The sequence below is a fragment of the Ammodytes marinus genome, assembly GCF_949987685.1.
Source record: "Ammodytes marinus genome assembly, chromosome: 13".
Classification (NCBI taxonomy): Eukaryota; Metazoa; Chordata; class Actinopteri; order Uranoscopiformes; family Ammodytidae; genus Ammodytes; species Ammodytes marinus.
In genome coordinates this window covers 1,291,237-1,310,464 of record NC_137217.1, presented here as the reverse complement: position 1 = coordinate 1,310,464, position 19,228 = coordinate 1,291,237, and the positions used below count along the sequence as shown (strand labels likewise).

The 19,228-nt window shown below is 42.8% G+C and overlaps 1 protein-coding gene across 1 annotated transcript in view; it reads left to right on the top strand.

The window, feature by feature from the left end:
- The first annotated feature begins 5,267 nt into the window (after positions 1 to 5,267).
- Positions 5,268 to 19,228, top strand: part of snrka (SNF related kinase a) — a 77,634-nt gene continuing 63,673 nt past the window's right edge. The window contains exons 1-3 of the mRNA XM_080038877.1: positions 5,268 to 5,457; positions 6,243 to 6,955; positions 18,650 to 18,791. Of these exons, the coding sequence (XP_079895003.1) occupies positions 6,367 to 6,955; positions 18,650 to 18,791 (731 nt within the window). The 5' untranslated portion in view covers positions 5,268 to 5,457; positions 6,243 to 6,366. The remainder of the gene's footprint in view (positions 5,458 to 6,242; positions 6,956 to 18,649; positions 18,792 to 19,228) is intronic.

The following is a 19,228-nucleotide window of genomic DNA, read 5'->3' as shown; positions in this document are numbered from 1 at the left end:
ATCTTATTTTAAAAAGTGATTTTTTTGTGGGCCTTTGATCTCTTCTTGGTTCCCTACGAACTGCATCAGCAACGAGGAGCAAGCTTGTGGACTGTCTTTGGTTGCTCCGGTTTTGTTGTGGAGGAGCCGTGTAGCTCACTTGCTATTTTGGCGTCCCTAGCAACGGCTAAAAACAAGTAGCCCATGTGACATTTTCCTGGTTACTGCTGGCGTTTTTATCGGTGATCCTGGTGAGGAATATGCCCCGGTCAACCTGCAAAGCTGTCCCTACTGTCTCGTGGATTTTTCTGCACTGCCTCCCGGCTCTTCTCCAGCTGCTTCGGGTCCGTACCTAGCTGCTAACAGGCTAACATCACTCTGGCTGGTTCGATGTTGAAATACTTCGCCTCACAGCTGCTGAAGTACAACAATCGCTCAATCCCACCCTGTATTTCCACCATAAAGCAGCTAGGACTATTGCGTAGACCTCGATATATCCACAGAGGCTCAGGGAGAAACTTTATTTATGGTCAGCCTGCCGGCTTCATTCCATCCGTCTGGTCCGCTGAGACCTTTCTTTATAGGTCCATGGCTGAGACGGCTGAGGGCAAAGGACACAACATCGCGAGATCCCCGCACTCCCGGCTGGATAGATTACATGGAGTGGATTATAACCTGCGCAGAGTGGATTTTAAGGCACTGCGACCTGTACAGAGAATAACCCCACAGTCACTGGTCAAATTTGAACTTTTCAACACTCAATCCATTAATAATAAATCCAGCTTGATTGAAGAACATATAAGGGAAAAAGGACTTGACTTCATGTGCCTAACAGAAACCTGGCACCAGCCAGAGGTTTACTCTGCCCTAAATGAAGCCTGTCCCCCAGGCTACTGCTACTTGGAGGCAGCCCGCAGAACTGGTCGCGGTGGTGGCCTAGCTGTCATCCACAAACAGGACCTGGAGTTGTCCCCCATGCCGCTGCCTACAACTTCCTCCTGTGAGTGTCTTGCATTCACATGTAAGCCCCCCCCCCATCCCATGACTGTTCTCCTCATATATAGGCCCCCAAAACCCAACTCTGCTTTCATCCCGGAAATGTCTGATCTCCTCACAACACTCTGTACTACCTCTGCCAATACCATCATTCTGGGTGATTTAAATATTCATGTTGACACCCCCTCATGCCAGCCCGCTGCTGATTTTCTTCAGCTGCTAGACTCCCTCAACCTACACAGGGCTGTACGCTTATTTTTTTAGGTGGTAGCACTGGTGCTAGCAAGCAAAAAAATTCAGTAGCACAAAAATAAATTTGGTAGCACACAAAGTATGATCGAAAACTTGCATAACCTTAACCCTTGCATTTCGCTCTAATTACCTTTGAGCCTGTCATCTTGGTCTCCTTTGAGATTCTCAATTAATATTATATCCTAGTGTGTGTAGTAATAATTATGGAAAAATTAATAGGGGTGCACTGATTGCAATTTAGAAAAAAGAATCTAACCTGCCAAATTGCAATTTTTTGCTGATTCAGAATTATTATTATAATGTCCTTCTGTTAATTAAAACCAAACTTTAAAACATTAAACATAGCCTATTAAATAAATAAGTATACATATTGGTACAATTTAGGATAAATTAAATAGGTTGTTATGAATGTGTTGGGAGTAGCTTTTCAGTGGCTTATTTTGTAAATAGACTAGGCTACTGTTGACTGCTCGCTGCAGCTGAATGAGTTGCCTTTCAAGCTAGAAAAAAGCGCTAACTTCCTGTTCTTACCGGCTTCAAAATAAAAGTCAACTCACGTTTGGCTAGAAACAGGCTTTTAATGTGAAGGCGCACAGGAAATGTTCTGTTTGTACACGCGCTAACTTAACTGCGGTAATGTGCCGTCTCCTTCCGGTAATTGCCGTTGGTGCACGAGCACAGATCCCGAGGACACATATCTTTCACCAGCCAAAGTGGAGGGTGGACTCAATAACTTACTTGCCCTAAGACTCATTCACCCGCAGTGTTAATGTAGAGCCCTGTAAGCAGTGTTTTGCAGCGCTCCTCTGTGTTTCAAAGACAGCCTCTCCTCATTAGCAACCTGTCGCATGAGTGCGAATGGATTTGTATTCATCATCGCACGTGATCAATTTCAGTAGCAAATGCGATCAAAACTGTCGCACTGTACAGCCCTGCTACAACAACATGTTGATGCCCCCACACACTCCAGAGGACACACACTTGACTTGGTCATCTCTAACTCCGCCCCCATCAGCAACCTACAGGTTTATGATCTCGGCGTCTCGGATCACAGAGTTGTGTCTATGGAGCTCCCTTTTCCTTCCCCCCACACCAAACCAAAGCGGCAGATCCACTTCAGGAATGTGAAAAATATCAACATGGACGCACTGGCCTTGGACCTTCAACATCTCTCCTCTGGCTCAACTGACTCCCTCTCTGTTGCTGACTCAGTGGACTTATACAACCAGTCCCTGAGCAGTCTCCTGGATCTCCACGCCCCCTAAACATCGAGGTCAGTCTCCTTCTCGCGCTCCGCACCCTGGTACACCAGTGAGCTACGTACAATGAAGGCGGCTGGGCGTGTTGTGGTGGATTTCAGTAGTCTATAATATCGAGAGTTCCTGACCGTGTATGTCTAAAGGTTAGGGTCACTGGGGGAGAATGAGAGCACCCCCTAGAAGGACTAGTATATGTCTACTTGCAGATATTAATACACCTGATACACCCCCCACACAGATATAAGACTGTGTGTGAGCATGTACTAACAGCTTTGGGGAGAGCCCCTTTTGCTCACTGCTGCTTCAAGGCTTCACCAAAACCTCTGTAATGTCCTGATGAAAACTCCTGAAATAAACCTCTTTGAAACACAATGATGATTGTCCAGTCTCGCCCTTGTCTTGGTCGCAATGGGGAACAATCGGCTACCACAGTGTCCTTGAGCGGCACCTCAAGGCCTCCGGTCTGACTGTCTACAAACAGGCATACAGGGAACACAGGAGGGCATATGCTGATGCCCTGAAGAATGCACGGCCCAGGTTCTATTCCACAATCATCAACAATAGCCCGGGTAACTCCAAACAACTCTTTTCAACAATCAATCACCTTCTTAAACCCCCTTCACCATCCCAATCTGAGGCCACTGAGGAGAGGTGCAACATGCACATCAACTTTTTTAAACAAAAAGTGAATAACATCCGCTCAAAACTCTCCACCAGTGCTGTCCTGCCCCTTCCAACTGCTGACCCACCGATTGACTCTGTCCAGACCCTTTGCTCCTTCTCCAGCATCACACAGGAAGAGGTGGAGGACGTTATCAGGAAAATGAAGCCATCCACCTGTGCACTAGACCCCTTCCCTACAGCTCTGCTGAAGGCCAACATCTCTGCCGTCTCTCCGCTCATCACCAACATTATAAACCACTCCCTCCTGGCCGGCCATATCCCATCTGCGTTAAAAACTGCTGTTATCAGACCAACATTGAAAAAACGTACCTCACTGACAGAATTCTTCTGCCCCTCTGCCAACATCCACACTGACCACCTGCCTGGAGGAGATAGAGGCGTGGATGAAGCTCAACTTCCTACAACTAAACGGCTCCAAAACAGAAGCCATCCTTTTTTGGCACGCCACATCAGCTCCGCTCCCCCACCATCACCAATATCACTTTCTCTGGCCAAAACATCCCCCTTTCCACATCTGTCACCAACCTTGGTGTTAAAATGGACCCTCAACTAAATTTTGACACCCACATCAAACACCTCTGTAAGACAGCATTCTACCACCTCAGGAACATCGCCAAACTCCGTCAAACACTCACCCTGGCAGATGCAGAGAAGCTCGTCCATGCCTTTGTCTCCTCCAGGTTGGACTACTGCAATGCACTCCTCATCGGGATCCCTGGCAAGAGCATCCAGAGGCTCCAGTACATTCAAAACAGTGCTGCCAGGATCCTGATGAGGGTGCGCAAGCACGACCACATCACCCCCATCCTGAAATCATTGCACTGGCTCCCTGTCTCACTCAGAATTGAGTACAAGGTCTCCCTCCTCACCCACCAGTGCCTTCACGGACATGCCCCCCTTTACCTTCAGGAACTCCTCACCCCCCCGACAACCTCACGTACACTCCGTTCAGGATCCACTCACACCCTCCAAACCCGACATACAAAGCTGTGCACCATGGGTGATCGGGCCTTTTCTGCTGCTGCCCCTAGACTATGGAACGCACTCCCTGACCACCTGAGGGCCCCACAGACTACAGCTCTTTTTAAAAGGAACCTCAAAACACATCTCTTTAAAGAGTGCAGAGAGACAGAGGTGAAATGGGGCAGAGAGGGGAGTGACATGCAGAGAACGACGAATCGAACCCGGGTCTGCTGCTGGGCCGGGCCCGGCCCGGGGGGGGGGTGGGCGCACTACCAACTGAGCTAAGGGCGCCCCCAGACATCCGGGTACTTTTAACCATCCTAAATCTGGCCACAAGAATCGGGACATCCTAAATTACAGATGCAAATTAGCTTAAAGCTATAATCTGGTATAGTGCATCAAATGGCAACATTTATGTTCTAACTGTACATTGTCCCTTTTAAATAAAGATTTAAAAAAAAAAAAAAAAATTTCTACATACTATATGTAAAAGCGTTCCGAAAGTATGCGCTTCGGAACGCAGGGTAGATGTTCCACCAGGGACGACAGGTGGAAAATAGCAGTTTGCTAAAACCTGGTAAAATGCATCTCTCCTTGCTCTGAACAAGGTTAATGTTTCTTTTGTACATTATCCCTGTTTAAATAAAGTTACATAACAGATACCAAGACAAAGGCTTTAAAATAAGGAGAAATTAAGGCGAATAATCACACATGAGCGACGTGGTGCTTTCAACATGGCATCCAGCTAAAAGGGTACAAAACATTTAGGGTACTATTGGCCTAGTGTTCTCCACAGGATGGGAAGCATTTAATCTTTAAAGATTTTAATAAAAAAACTAAGAATAAGTAAAATCGAAAACAACATTTGTTTTGCTGTTGTTGGATCTTACGAGTCAACCTTAAAATAGATTTAATGGAACAGAGTTTTTTACAGTATGATTTCATTTATCTCTAAAACATCTGTAAGAGGTTAAATATTTTTCAAAAAGTAAGATAGTTTTCGAACGTGTATAATGGCCTATGGTAGGCTTTATCGTGGGAAAAGTCTAATGGTTATGTACATTTCGACAATCTTTTTAGCACTTGAATGTAACATCATAGCCACACAACCTCGGCTGGGAAGCTAACAACCATTCCTACTTCGGCTGTCGTTGCCAACGATGCAATACCTCGTTTTATGGATGAGACCTACTCATAGGCACCTTGGTACCATCCTCGTCTTCTCTGATCATTTTGATAGGCTTGAGTAAAAAGCCCCCGAAGGACCCAAAGCATCCGGTAAAGACCGGCGGGGCTTTATGTTTACCAAAGAGAAGCTGGACGGGTGAGCTGAGCGCCGTATTAACTTTAGCTTTCTACAAGCTAACTATGGCTAGTTGTGTGATATTTAAAACATCATTGATGTACCTTATGCCCAGCGCTCTGTGTCACGGCTAAATGGGTTTGTGTAGATCGTCATAGGAGCGGTTGGTGAACTAGCGGGCGACATTCAATCGTAAAGGACGGACGCAGTTCACATTTGTCAGCTAGTAAGCTAACGACGATCAATCAATGAACAACGAGCTAGCCCCTGGTAACGCCAGGCTAATGTTGGTTGTTTTGTTTTACCGCTGGGACCATTTTGCAGCTGACTTTTGAAATGGTCAGTCAAACTCAGCAGGGGTTGTAGATCATCTTCCCGCAATTGTGACTATTGGAAGCCCTACAAATGAACAATAGTTGTAGGAAAGTTTTACTTGGTTCACTGTCGCAGCACGAGGCACCATATCGGCATTATTAAGCTAACGTCAGTGCATCAGCCATCCTGCCAAAAAAACCAACACGCCTCATCTGTGTATTTAGTAAGTAATCGTTGTTTATGCGCTACCGTACTATTATGCTAGATCAATATCCTGAATGGGCCTTCATACTATATGTGTAATATTTCAAAGCGTTTTTCTGCTCAATGCTTCACACTGAGTAAGGGAGAGAACAGGCACAATAGTATTACCTGCCAGACGTTGTTATTTTGACCAATGTATGTCCAATTCAGTTTAATGATACTTTCTCTTTGTAATATAACCAGATTGTATTAAAACTGTAGCCATTTGTGTGTATTGTTTCATTTAGGGAGCTGGAGCCATGGCTTTCTATTAAGCCTGCGATGAATTGAATTAAGCTGGACTCGCATAACCCAGCCGACCTGCCCCTGACTACAGTGGGGGCTCCCATCTCCCCATTGCCCTTTCCAGCGATGGCAGGCTTCAAACGAGGCTATGATGGAAAGATTGCTGGCCTGTATGACCTGGACAAGACACTGGGCCGGGGCCACTTTGCGGTAGTCAAGCTGGCACGGCATGTCTTCACTGGGGAGAAAGTGGCAGTGAAAGTCATCGACAAGACTAAGCTGGACAGCGTGGCCACAGGCCACCTGTTCCAGGAGGTGCGCTGTATGAAGCTGGTCCAGCACCCCAACATTGTGCGCCTTTATGAAGTGATAGATACACAGACAAAGCTTTACCTCATCTTGGAGTTAGGTGATGGAGGGGATATGTTTGACTACATCATGAAACATGAGGAGGGGCTGAATGAAGAGCTGGCTAAGAAATATTTTGCCCAAATTGTCCACGCTATTTCCTACTGCCATCGGCTGCATGTGGTGCACAGGGACCTAAAGCCAGAGAATGTGGTGTTCTTTGAGAAACAAGGGCTAGTCAAGCTCACTGACTTCGGATTCAGTAACAAGTTTCAGCCGGGGAAAAAGCTGACAACTAGTTGTGGATCTCTTGCCTACTCTGCACCGGAAATACTGCTGGGAGATGAGTATGATGCGCCAGCCGTAGGTATGCAAAACATGTATGCTGATGAATGATGCTGATGAATGATGCTAACTTAATGTCAATGAGTCACACTATTAGTTAGAAAACAGCAGTGTTACACTGCAGCACCGCCAGACAGGATGTGATCTAGATTTTGAGTTGGCACATTTATGAAATTATAAAAGTAAGTTTTTTTTCCCCCCACTGTTGCACAGTTATTATATTTAATTTGATCCATTGGTTCTTTTCTATTTGATGGACCAGACTTGTCACCAGTAGCCTACATGAAAAATATGAACTTTTTCTTTCTTTTATTGAAAACCAAACAATAAAACATGGAACATTTATAAAAAAAAAATAAGTATAAATATTTGTGCAATTTAGGGCTGAACTATCTGAGCAAGCCGCAAACGCAGACAGGCGATCTGCATCCAAAGCCTGTTTTGTCTCACATAGATGCAGGCTTTTATACAGTGTAGGGGAACGTTTACAAAAACGTCTAAAGGTGAGAACACACTATACGCATTACCCGCGTAAGCTTTACGCAGGTAACATGTTGCTTGATAATTTTGTGTCAAATGGTTCTACGCGCGTAACGTGCCTAGTCCCCCTCCCGATATTGTATTTCCCCTAATCAACCATGGCTGCAATCAGACCCGACACAACAGCGTGCATGTCCGCACAAAAACAACAACAACGCGGCCAACAACTGTGCCAAAAGACAAACTGAACAGCACAAATAGCCTAGCATTAAAACAGCATTGCATATTCACGGCAGCTACATCTACATAACAAACACAGTTACAGCAGCATCGGTGCACGGCGGCACAACATAAAGGCAAGTAGCCAACATTACCCTACCTGGCTGTGACAGGGGACCGTGGCTGGCGTAGATAAACACCGGTGCTTCGCTGTACTTGTTGTGAAAGTCCCCCGGACATAGCCGTCATGTTTGGGTTCATAATATGAGGTGCTAGCCGCCCGTACACAACTGGGTGAGTTAACTAATGCAATACGGCGCTAACTTGGTTTATCGGCTAAAGCACAGCCGCACATATTCACTGAATTAACCAGGAAGTCCATTCTCCTGGTTTACTCTCCCCACATACTCTATTCCCGAGCTGCTGTCGCCGCCTGCAATACATTTTCCTCCTCTGTGTTTCTCAGCCTCTGTGTACACTGTTCTCCGACCGTGCCAATGTATGTGACGTCGGGTCAAGCCCAACGCTGATTGGCTAACGCGGCTAATCATCACGTGTAGGAGCGTAAAAAGTAAAATTTTTTGAACTCCGCGCATAAAGTGTTGCTTTAGCGCGAGTAACGCATCTACGCGCGTAAACCAATGGTTCCCTATGGAAAAATTGCCGATTTTATACGTGTCTGTACGCGTGTAACGCGTGTAGTGTTCTCGCACCTTAAATGGTAACACTACTGCAAGATATAAATCTTATATCACAGTATAGGTAATTTTATATCATGGTAAAGGTATATCACAGTATAGTATTTTTCCTTTAAATTCAATGGATGAAAATAACCGTAGGCCTACTGTACTTTAATCACATTAGATTATTTTCATCTTTTACTTGGAGCTTAAATTTACATACAAAAGAGAAACTGATGCAAAATACCACACTAGTCTGGCTTCAAGGTTCAAGGTTTTTATTAAATGTCCCACAAGGCAAATTTGTTTACAGCATGAGTAGTGGTTAAAAACACATGACAAAACAAGACAACAATGGGCACAAAACACAACAGTATGTCCACAAGCCTGAGGAGACACAAAGTGCTTAAAAATAAAGTGCAAAGATTTAAAACACAAAACTACAACAACACAAAAATCAAATCAGCATCAGCATTTACCTGCTGCTGGCCGCATTGATTGCCCGAATGGATGCAGGGACAAAGATTCAAGATTTTTATTTAGTGTCCCAAAAGGGCAAATTTGTTCACAGCAGAAGAGGCGAAAACACAAAACAGTACAAACAGTGACGAATACAAACATCACAACCTATGCTTAGGCCTGGGCACGAAAGTGCAAAGTGCAAGAATCAAGGAAAAAGGAAGACCAACATAACAAAGTCGAAGTGCCCATGCAGACACAGGTCTTACTGTCATAACAAAAATAAATTAAAATCATAAAATAAAAACATAAAATCATAAAATAAATAAAACCAAATAAAATGTGTAAAAATATATATATATATATATATATATATATATATATATATAAAAATCGAAAACCCGTTCAATAGTACAGCATTTACCTGCTGTAGGCAGCATTTGTTGCTCAAATCGACGCAGGGGCAAAGGAGAACTTGTATCTATTGTTGGTGGTCATAGGGACACACAGGCGAAGGCCAGATGGCAGCACTCTGTATTCACAGTTAAGAGGGTGGGCACTATCTTTTCGTATAGACCTTGATTTTTTGAGCAACTGTTTGCAATAAAAAGGATCAAGGCCTACAAACTGGGTACCAGTAATTTTCGCTGCAGTTTTTACAATTCTCCCAAGAGAATTTTTGTCCTTGGTAGTGATGTTACCGTACCAGCATATTATGGAGAAGGAGATGACAGAGTGAATATAAGCACTGTAAAACAATTTCAACAGGCTTTTGTCAACATTGAATCGAGCTAGTTTTCTCAGACAATAAAGGCGTTGCTGGCCTTTCTTGCACAACATTTCAGTGTTTGCATTGAATTTCAAGTTATTGTCAATGATAGTGCCCAGATATTTATAACAGGACACAATTTCCACTGGCTGGCCACAGATGATAGTGTTCTCGGTGGGATGGGGGCCACGTCTGAAATCTATACAGAGCTCTTTTGTTTTAGAGATGTTGAGCTCAAGGAATGCATCGTTGCAGCAGGTCAGGAAGTCCTCTGTAACCTGGCCATGCACAGTCTCGTCATTGTTGAGAAGGCTGACTATGACCGAATCATCCGCGTATTTAATGATGAAACGGTTGTCGTGGTTACTGCGACAGTCATCAGTGTATAAAATAAATAAAAGAGCAGAGAGAACACAGCCCTGTGGCGAACCATTGGAGGTGGACAGAAGGCTAGACACTGATGTGTTCACCTTAACACATTGGGATCTATTAGTTAAAAAATCCAGTATCCAACCCACTAGACATGGATCTAGGCTGAAGGTGTTAATTAGCTTGTCAACGAGAACATGGGGCTGGATCGTGTTAAAAGCCGAGGAGAAATCGACAAAAAGTAGCCTGGCGTGCTTCTTACTGCCCTCAAGGTGTTTAAAAAGCAGATTTAAAAGAGTAGCAGTAGCATCCTGGACGCCTCTTCCCTCCCTGTAAGCAAATTGAAAAGGGTCTAGAAGGCAGTTGGTTTTAGCAATGAGCTCTGATTTGACAAGCTTCTCGAACTGCTTCATGACCAGGGAAGTAAGGGCTATGGGTCTGAAATCGCTAAGTGTTTTTGGATTATTACACTTAGCAACGGGTACAATAGTGGACTGTTTCCAGAGGGAAGGTACTATCTGTTGACTGAGAGAACTGTTAAAAATCTGATTAAAAATGGGACCCAGTTGGTCTGCGCAGGTGTTTAATAGGCGGCCACCAATGTGATCGGGGCCTGGGCCTTTACGGGGGTTGCATTTCTTAAAACAATAGATCACATCCTGCTCTTTAAAAAAAGGTTTAGAGGCGGGGGCAGACAGAAATCTGTTTTTGAACACAGAGTGTTCCTTACTAAAATCATGCTTTTCGAATCTGACAAAAAAATCGTTGAGGCTCTGAGCCAGGTGCAGGTCACAGGTGTAATTGACTAAGGAAACCTTTTTCCTTTTCTCTTTCAGCCCAGTGATTGTTTTCATGCCGTCCCAGGCAGAGCCCAGATTGTTAGCTTGAAGTTGACTCTCAATTTTTTCCTTATAGGTCTTTTTGCCAGCCCAGACCTCTCTTTTAATTTCTTTCTGCAGACGTCTCAGTTCTACTGTATTACCCTCTTTAAAGGCTATGTTCTTCTTATGAAGAAGAGGTCTAAGGGACTTAGATATCCACGGTTTAGAATTAGGATACACTTTGACTGTTTTCTCAGGGATAATGATATTCTCACAATACACAGACCAGCTAGTAACAACATCAGTCAGTTCATTGATATCGGCAGAGGACTCGGTGAACATGTCCCAATCTGTGGCTTCAAAAAGGCCACGAAGAGTCTCACATGCATTTTTATCATTCCAGTTCTTAATGCGGATGCTCTGCACTTTGCCCCTTTTAAGTGCAGTGCGGTAAACAGGAAAAAGATGTACACAGTTATGGTCTGAGGACCCCAGGGGTGGGAGGGGTACAGATTTGTATGCGTCTTTGACGTTACCATAGCACATGTGTAAGGTTTTATTATACGTGGTCGGACAAGTGACATATTGATGGAAGTCTCTGAGAGTCTTTTTCAGGGAGACATGGTTCATGTCACCGAGAATGAGGTTTGGTGCGTCAGGGGAGATTAGCTGAAGTTTCTGTACAACCTTTAGAATTTGCTCACAGGCCCTAGCATCATTAGCTTTAGGATGAATGTAAACAGCTGTAATAAATAACTCTGGGAACTCCCTCGGTAGATATGCTGGCCGCAGGGAGACAGAGAGCAGTTCGATATCAGGAGTACATAAACTTTCCCTGACAATGACAGATTTAACATTGCACCAACGCTCATTAACATACAAACATACCCCTCCGCCAGTTGACTTTCCCGTGGCTGAGGCATCCCGATCCAGACGAAAGGGTGTCCCAAAGCCATCGATCTCCAGATCGGTGGCCAAGTCACGTTCTGATAGCCAGGATTCCGTGAAGGCTAGAAGGCAAAAGAATTTAGTCAGTCAGTGCAAAATTAAAATGACAGCATCAACCAAATGTGTAGCATTTTTCAATTGATATTAGTCTATATCAAAATAATGAAAGACTTGAATTTTCCTGCAATATTTGCTCATCTTCGTTTAAAAAAACCTGTCAAATTAAACTAGTGTGCAAATGTCTGGTACTAATTTCACTCCAGCTTCAACACCAATTATATTTTCAAGTTTGACATGTGTTAAAGTTAACATGAAACCAGCCTTGCTGGTTGTCTCCACCAAAAACAGCACAGGGTTTAAGCCCTGAATAGATGCTAGAGATGTCAGTGTTAGCCAGCTAGCTCACGAGAGCTAACCCATGTAGTCAGCTGCTTAAAACAAGCCAACTCTGCGTCACGGCAACAGTGCCCCGTGTGATGCGGCGGTGAAACTGTAGTGTAACAGTAGGGACTCGGAGGGACAGCTGCCTCCCGCAACATGAACTTTTTTTTCTCTGCGGTATAAACGGTATGGCCAAATCTCTCCCGGTAGACACTTTTATTCCGTCCAGGTTATGACACCTTCATGCCGCCCAGCCCTAACTGCACATTTTTCATATGGGGGCGGGGGGAGACTATGTAATTTTTTTATTTCATTGTTTTGATGATGCACATCGCTAGGTGGAATGGGAGATTTGCATCATAGCAGGGTTTTTCCTAGCTCAGAATGGGCCTTTTGGAGGTCAGACTTCTTTGTGGTCGTGGGATTGTGCATTTCAGCCTGTCAATCACCACTGACTCTGTGATGAAATCACAATAAAGAACCTGTAGATATGAAGTCAAAATGTTAAAGACGGGCACCAAACAATTATATATGCAGGAAAAACCTTGCATGGATATGCAGCTGACAAATCTGCAGCAACTGTGTGATGATCATGTCAATACGGACCAACATCTAGCAAGGTGAAATTAATAAAGTGGCCGATGTGTGTGTGTTGATGTATATTTGTTTGTGTAACATACCATGATGTGAAAGGCAGGAGAGCAGTCCCTTACATGTGGTATAGGGGTGGAGCTGAAGGCAGGTCTGTATGTGACAGGCAGAGACCTAGGGCAGACTACAGCTGACTCATAGAGATCTCTTTCCACTCAACCCACCTGCTAATGACAGTACCATTCATTTTGATATAAAGTGGTCTGAAGAGTGTGTGATAGCTGGGGCGGCCCCCTTATAGTCGATCAGAAAGGTCATTGGTCGGACAATATTTCATTGGTCGCATAGTTGCAGGAAACTTTTTTGAAAATATGGCTTCACCATGTGGAAATTTAATTTGAAAGGCCATACACAGGAAGTGGCTGGCCACACTCCGTAACCGTCCAAATTAGTTTAGAGTTGCTACCTGCACTCTCAACGTTCTGTTCCAAAACCCACCCGCTGGTGATGGCACGCTTACTGTAGCCTACTTATGCAAGTCACGCAACCACAAACATCTAACCTGCAGGTCCGCGGGCATCCGCTATAATGCAGACCATAGGGGAAAGAAAAGAGACATAAAGACAGAACAGAGAGACCCTTTTTTATATAGTTTGGGATTTTAACTTTAATAGTGACATTATTAGGCTGACTTTATCTAACAACGCAGCGCACGAGGACAGCTAAACGGGAACAGAAAAATGGAATCTGTCTCACCTTTTCAGGGTTCGACATAACGTATAGCCCGATGGCCCGGGGCCAGTAAAATCATATGCAGGGCAAGTTGATTGGCCAGTCACTGTCCCGCCCGGGCCAGTGACTGGCCAATCACAGTTCAGTATCTTTTTGTAGACTACATCATGGTTCATTGAAATGCGCGTTCAGAGTCGTAATGAAAGCAGTGTTTATTTAAGACTCAATATAATAAACCTAATATAAAATATATTTTTTAATGAAAGGCCAGTGGACAACCGATGCGTGGGCGTTTTGACAGGCGGAGCAACAAGCGGTTGCACTCTCGCTCCGTTGGCAGAGCTGCCTACCGTCCGCCTGCGAGTCGACAAATCAATCGACTTACTCTGCCCCCTTTCTTTCTTCCCACAGCAGAGGTTGAGGTGCAGAAAATGATAACTGCGCTTTTCCTTTATCTGCCGCCATAATGTTACAGTATTTGCATCCAAGCCCCAATGGTAATACAAATGAGAGGCGTTATTTAAACGCTGTGAATGCGTCTCCGGTGATTGTGTCGGTTGTAGACAGAAACGAACGGAGGGACTCCGCTCACTGTACAGTTCCTATAGTCGCGCAGTTTGGCACTGTGTTTTCAGGCTCGAGACATTCAATCAGATCGCGGAAGTCTTTCCCATTGAAATCGCTAACGGGGAGAATATCCCCGGTTATTATTTTAGCCACAAACCACAGTTCATCTGCGCGGCGGCTCACTCGCTGGCGAGATCACACGTGAAACGCTGCTGTGATCAGACGAAGGCATTGTGTGTATCTAAGGTGATTTAACGTCATAGTCTTAGATGAGCGTTTAACATTATGCTGCATATTTTGCACTGCATTGTTTTTTATCAATAGTTTGAAAAAATGGTCCCACACCGGACTCTTATAGCCTATGTGAAGCTGACACTTCATGGAGAAGTGACACTCCTGCAGCGCGCTCACGACCAGACGTGAACTCACATACACGGTGAAATCTCCCATTAAAAAAACGGCATAACCCACTGATTTTCGGATTTCTATTCTATTTTTAAGGTCAACTTGAGCGCAAGTGGAAAACCGGTCATTCGGTCGACACATTCACATCCCTAATGCATATAGAGAAAGTAATAAAAACAGCCTACCACACCACAAAGAATAATCAGACCTTCATCTCTTATTTTTTTTTAATGTTTGAACATGACTTCTGCAGGTGAACTATTCATTAAACTGCCCAAATTCAAGAATAAAAACAACCATCAAACTACTGGACTTTAAAATACTGGCCGACTCTTTCAACATACTTTCAGTTGTAGGCTTCTAATTCAATATGTTTGCCTGGTTTTATATTATGTGTATGAGCAATATCAACATTTCATATAATTAACTAAAACAAAAATAACCAAATCTAAAGGGAATATCTATACTGTTACAGTATAGATATTCCCTTTAGATCTGGTTGTCTTTCTTTATTTTTCTAATACAGGTATTATAATTATTGACACTAAATTATGAAGAAAAAAAAAGTGTGTGCAGGGCCAGTGAAAATATACAAGGGGCCAGTAAAACTCGGATCCACTGGCCCGGCGGGCCAGTAGGAAAAAAAAGTTATGTTGAACCCTGCCTTTTAATATCATGACTTTAAAAGCACCAATTTACTTGGTTTTAACGAATTTCTTTAGTTTATAACATGAAAAAGTATAACATTTAATTTCCATGAAGTGAGGCGCCGTCAGAAATTTTCCTATTGACTAGTTATGGTTACATTTATATTGCAAATAAATTATTTGAATTAGAGATTATAGGTATGTTTGTGATACATTGCTAGGGTGTCACGATTCTCCAAATCCTCCATACGATAAGAATTTCAACTTTTTTGCCCAGATGGCTGTGCCATTTAAAAATCTATAATAGTCTAGGATCATTGGACTTATGCCATGAATACTCATTACATGTTTTTATTCTTACTTGAAAAGCTAGTTCATGGTGTCTTGAGTGATATAATCTCCATTAGGCAATGTTATTTGCATGTAGGTACTCTGAGCCAGGTGCAGGTCACAGGTGTAATTGACTAAGGAAACCTTTTTCCTTTTCTCTTTCAGCCCAGTGATTGTTTTCATGCCGTCCCAGGCAGAGCCCAGATTGTTAGCTTGCAAGGCCTTATCAAATTTAGTTATTTAAAAAATTAATGTAACAATAACCATTCAATTTGAAACAAAGGAAGAGAAATCAGAACTGTGTCTACCGGGAGAAATTTGACCATACTGTTTATACCGCAGAGGAAAAAAAGTTCATGTCGCGGGAGGCTGTCCCTCTGAGTTACTACAGTTACACGGCAGCTACTACAGTTTTATATATATATATATATATATTAGTGCTGTCAGTTTAACACGTAATTAACGGCGTTAACGCAAACCCATTTTAACGGCGATCATTTTTTTATCGCGCGATTAACGCTCGTCATGGCCCAGCAAACGTTGTGGTTTTTTCACAAGCTGTTGCATCAACTAGTAATGTTAGAACAACTGAAACACCACAAACTATAGCCTACATATGGCTCACAGTTAAGTTACTGTTCATTCAAACGGAACATGTCCTACAGCGTAATTTCACATTAACATCATTTAACTGGCAAAACGGCTAAACGTCCAGTCAATTCTGACTTTTATTTTGAAGCAGAAACCGGAACCGAGCACTTCCTAGCTCAGCTGCGCGACCTTTACTAGTAGCTTCTTCCGTGTGGTGTGAGTCTGGGACTTCGCGGAAAAAGAACAGAAAAGAAACCTCGTCATTTGCAGAAGTCTTACTTATAACCCTGCGCGCACACCAAAACCTCCATGAATGTTAGTGGCAGCCGGCAGTCATTCATTTTCACTTTAATTTTCGCTACGAAGGGCGACTCGAGTGGTTAATTTCTTGTTAATACATAACTTATCATTCAATCAAATAGTAGCAACTCAATGCATTTAGACATGTAGACCTAGACAGGACAACTTATCTAAGTTAAAACTGAGCAACAGAATGCGGAAGAAAGGGGTTTTAAGTGACTTTGAACATGGCAATGTTGAGGGTGCCAGACGGGCTAGTCTGAGTATTTCAGAAAACTGCTGATCTACTGGGATTTTCACTCTAAACCATCTCTAGGGTTTAAAGAGAATGGTCCGAAAAAGAAAAAATATCCAGTGAGCGGCATTTGTGTGGACGTAAAATACTTTGTTGATGTCAGAGGAGGATGGGCAGACTGGTTTGAGATGATATAAAGGCAACAGCAACTCAAATAACCACTCGTTACAACCAGGGTACAGTGTTTCCCCTAGAATTTTTTTTAGGCCCGGTGGTAAAAGCTGATAAAGAGTATGCGCGCGGCGTGCGTACCAAATTTCTAGTAGAAATTGACCAAAACTAACCGTATTATGGATGAGCCTCTTTTGACATGCCCTATACATTAGGGCATAGGGTTATGCCTTCACATTCGGTACGTTTGTACATTTTGTGTTTCCCTCAGGATTTTTGGAGACTGCTGGGGGAGAATGTACCTTCTAGTGGGGTCTTGGGGCATGCCCCTGCGGAAGAAAACCTTTACCATTTTAAACTTAAATGCATCAATCTGGTGCACTTTGAGAAGCTAAATCTGATTTGATTTTTTTTGCTCTGTAAACAGCTGTCATATGTCCTGCCTAAAACAATTTTCTGTAATAATTTGGAGACACAAACCATATAAACTATTGAAGAAAAACACATAGATATGAAAATAAAATACAATAAACACTAAGACCTAATATAGACAGGAATGTCCTGTCTAGTATTAATTTCTGGAATAATCTGCATCATGAAACATTTTCTTTAATTTATCAAATATTCATTTAAAATAAATGAATTAACCTAGGCTACACATCATGATTAGCCTATCAATCAAAATGTGTGCAAACTTAGCCAAATTTCATATTCCGACCATTATATTTCATGTAGCCTAGTTCTCAATTTAAAACATAAAAATAAAGTAGCATTGAAAATACCAAAAAATAAAGCTTGTAGGGCTACACTAGCCTGCTGTTTTCAAGATAACTTGCTGCGCTGTCTCAGCTGTTGATACAGATTGGTTGCCACGGCGACGTAGCGACTTTAACTTTCTAAGTTTTGCTCAGCACTTTTTCCTGTTTAACTCCCTGTTACTGAGTCCTAAATATCTCCAGTGTATGCCATGGACCTATAAAGGAATGTTCTTTCTCGTCAGTTTCCCTGTTTGACATGTGCGCTCCGAATGCACACGCGCATCGCGCAGGCCTGTATAATGGTAGGGGAAACACTGAGGGTATGCAGAATACCATCTCTAAACGCAAAACATGACCAACCTTAAAGCAGATGGGCTACAGCAGCAGAAGACCCCACTGGTTGCCCCTCCTGTCAGCTAAGAACAGGAAACTGAGGCTTCAATTCACACAGGATCACCAAAATTGGACAATAGAAGATTGGAAAAGTCGTGCCTGGTCTAATGAGTCTCAATTTCAGTTGTGAAGTTCAGATGGTAGGGTCCGAATTTGAACATGAAAGTATGGATTCATCCTGCCGTGGACCATCAACCATGCCCCGTCAAAGTCACTTTAATCCCCTTCTCTTTCCCATTCTGATGCTTGGTTTGAACTTCAGCATGTTGCCTTGACCATGTCTACATGCCTGAATGCATTGAGTTGCTGCCATGTGTATGGCTAAAATAGCTATTTGTTTTTACAAGCAATTGAACAGGTGTACCTAATGAAGTGGCCGGTGAGTGTGTATATAAATGTATATCAAACATTGTATGTTTTTTTGTGTTATTCCAGTTATGTTTTAATATTTTTTTATCATTTAATATTATCATCTGAAAAATCATTCAGTCTGCACTGTGAATTTGAAGTAATGTTCAGTTTTTGAATAAAGATGCAGCAATAACAAATGTTTATTTTTTTTATCCGATTAACCGATCAATCGAAAAAATAATCAACCGATTATTCGATTATTAAAATAATCGTTGGTTGCAGTCCTACTGTCCACTCATTTTCGAGAAAAGAAAAATCATAATCTACTTCATAGCCGAGTGTGTGATTTCTCCATTCTGATTAGATCGATACTTCATTCATCTCTGAAAGGAAATTGTGTAATATAAACGTTTTCCTATGGTTTGATCATGTGTGCTCTAATTACAGAAAACCACTTGTATTTGTCTGTTAGGACACATGGGTTATGATTGCTTTTCTGTTTGGTTCCCTCTACCTCAGATATCTGGAGTCTCGGTGTAATCCTGTTCATGTTAGTATGTGGCCAGCCACCCTTCCAGGAGGCAAATGACAGTGAGACCCTCACTATGATCATGGACTGTAAATACAGTGTACCAGCCCACGTATCCAGCGCCTGCAAAGAGTGAGTCATACATGCATTACTTTCACACAGCAATTGACATTCTAAAGACATAACATACTACAATATGGAACTTGGTGTTTTACTTTTTTTGAATATTCTACTAATTTCCTGTTGTCCGAAATTATTTTTTTTGTTAATACACAATGTCATATCAGCACAGTTTAACCAGAGACCTTATGTGAGGATTTCACCCAAAATACAAGGTGACGTGTGCACCCTGTGGTCTGGTGTTGTGCTGTATTCAGCATCGGTCTCCACCTGCAGACGCCATTGCCTGCTTGCCTAAATAACGGACGTTAGCGGAGGTAACATGGAGATGCATTCATGATCTTGTAGTGAGAAAATGAGATCATAAGGCTGTAATAATCAAGCAAAGAGTATTTAATCAAACAACAGAGGCTTCATGTTCTTGGATCCAGTAAGAACATGGAGGTCCA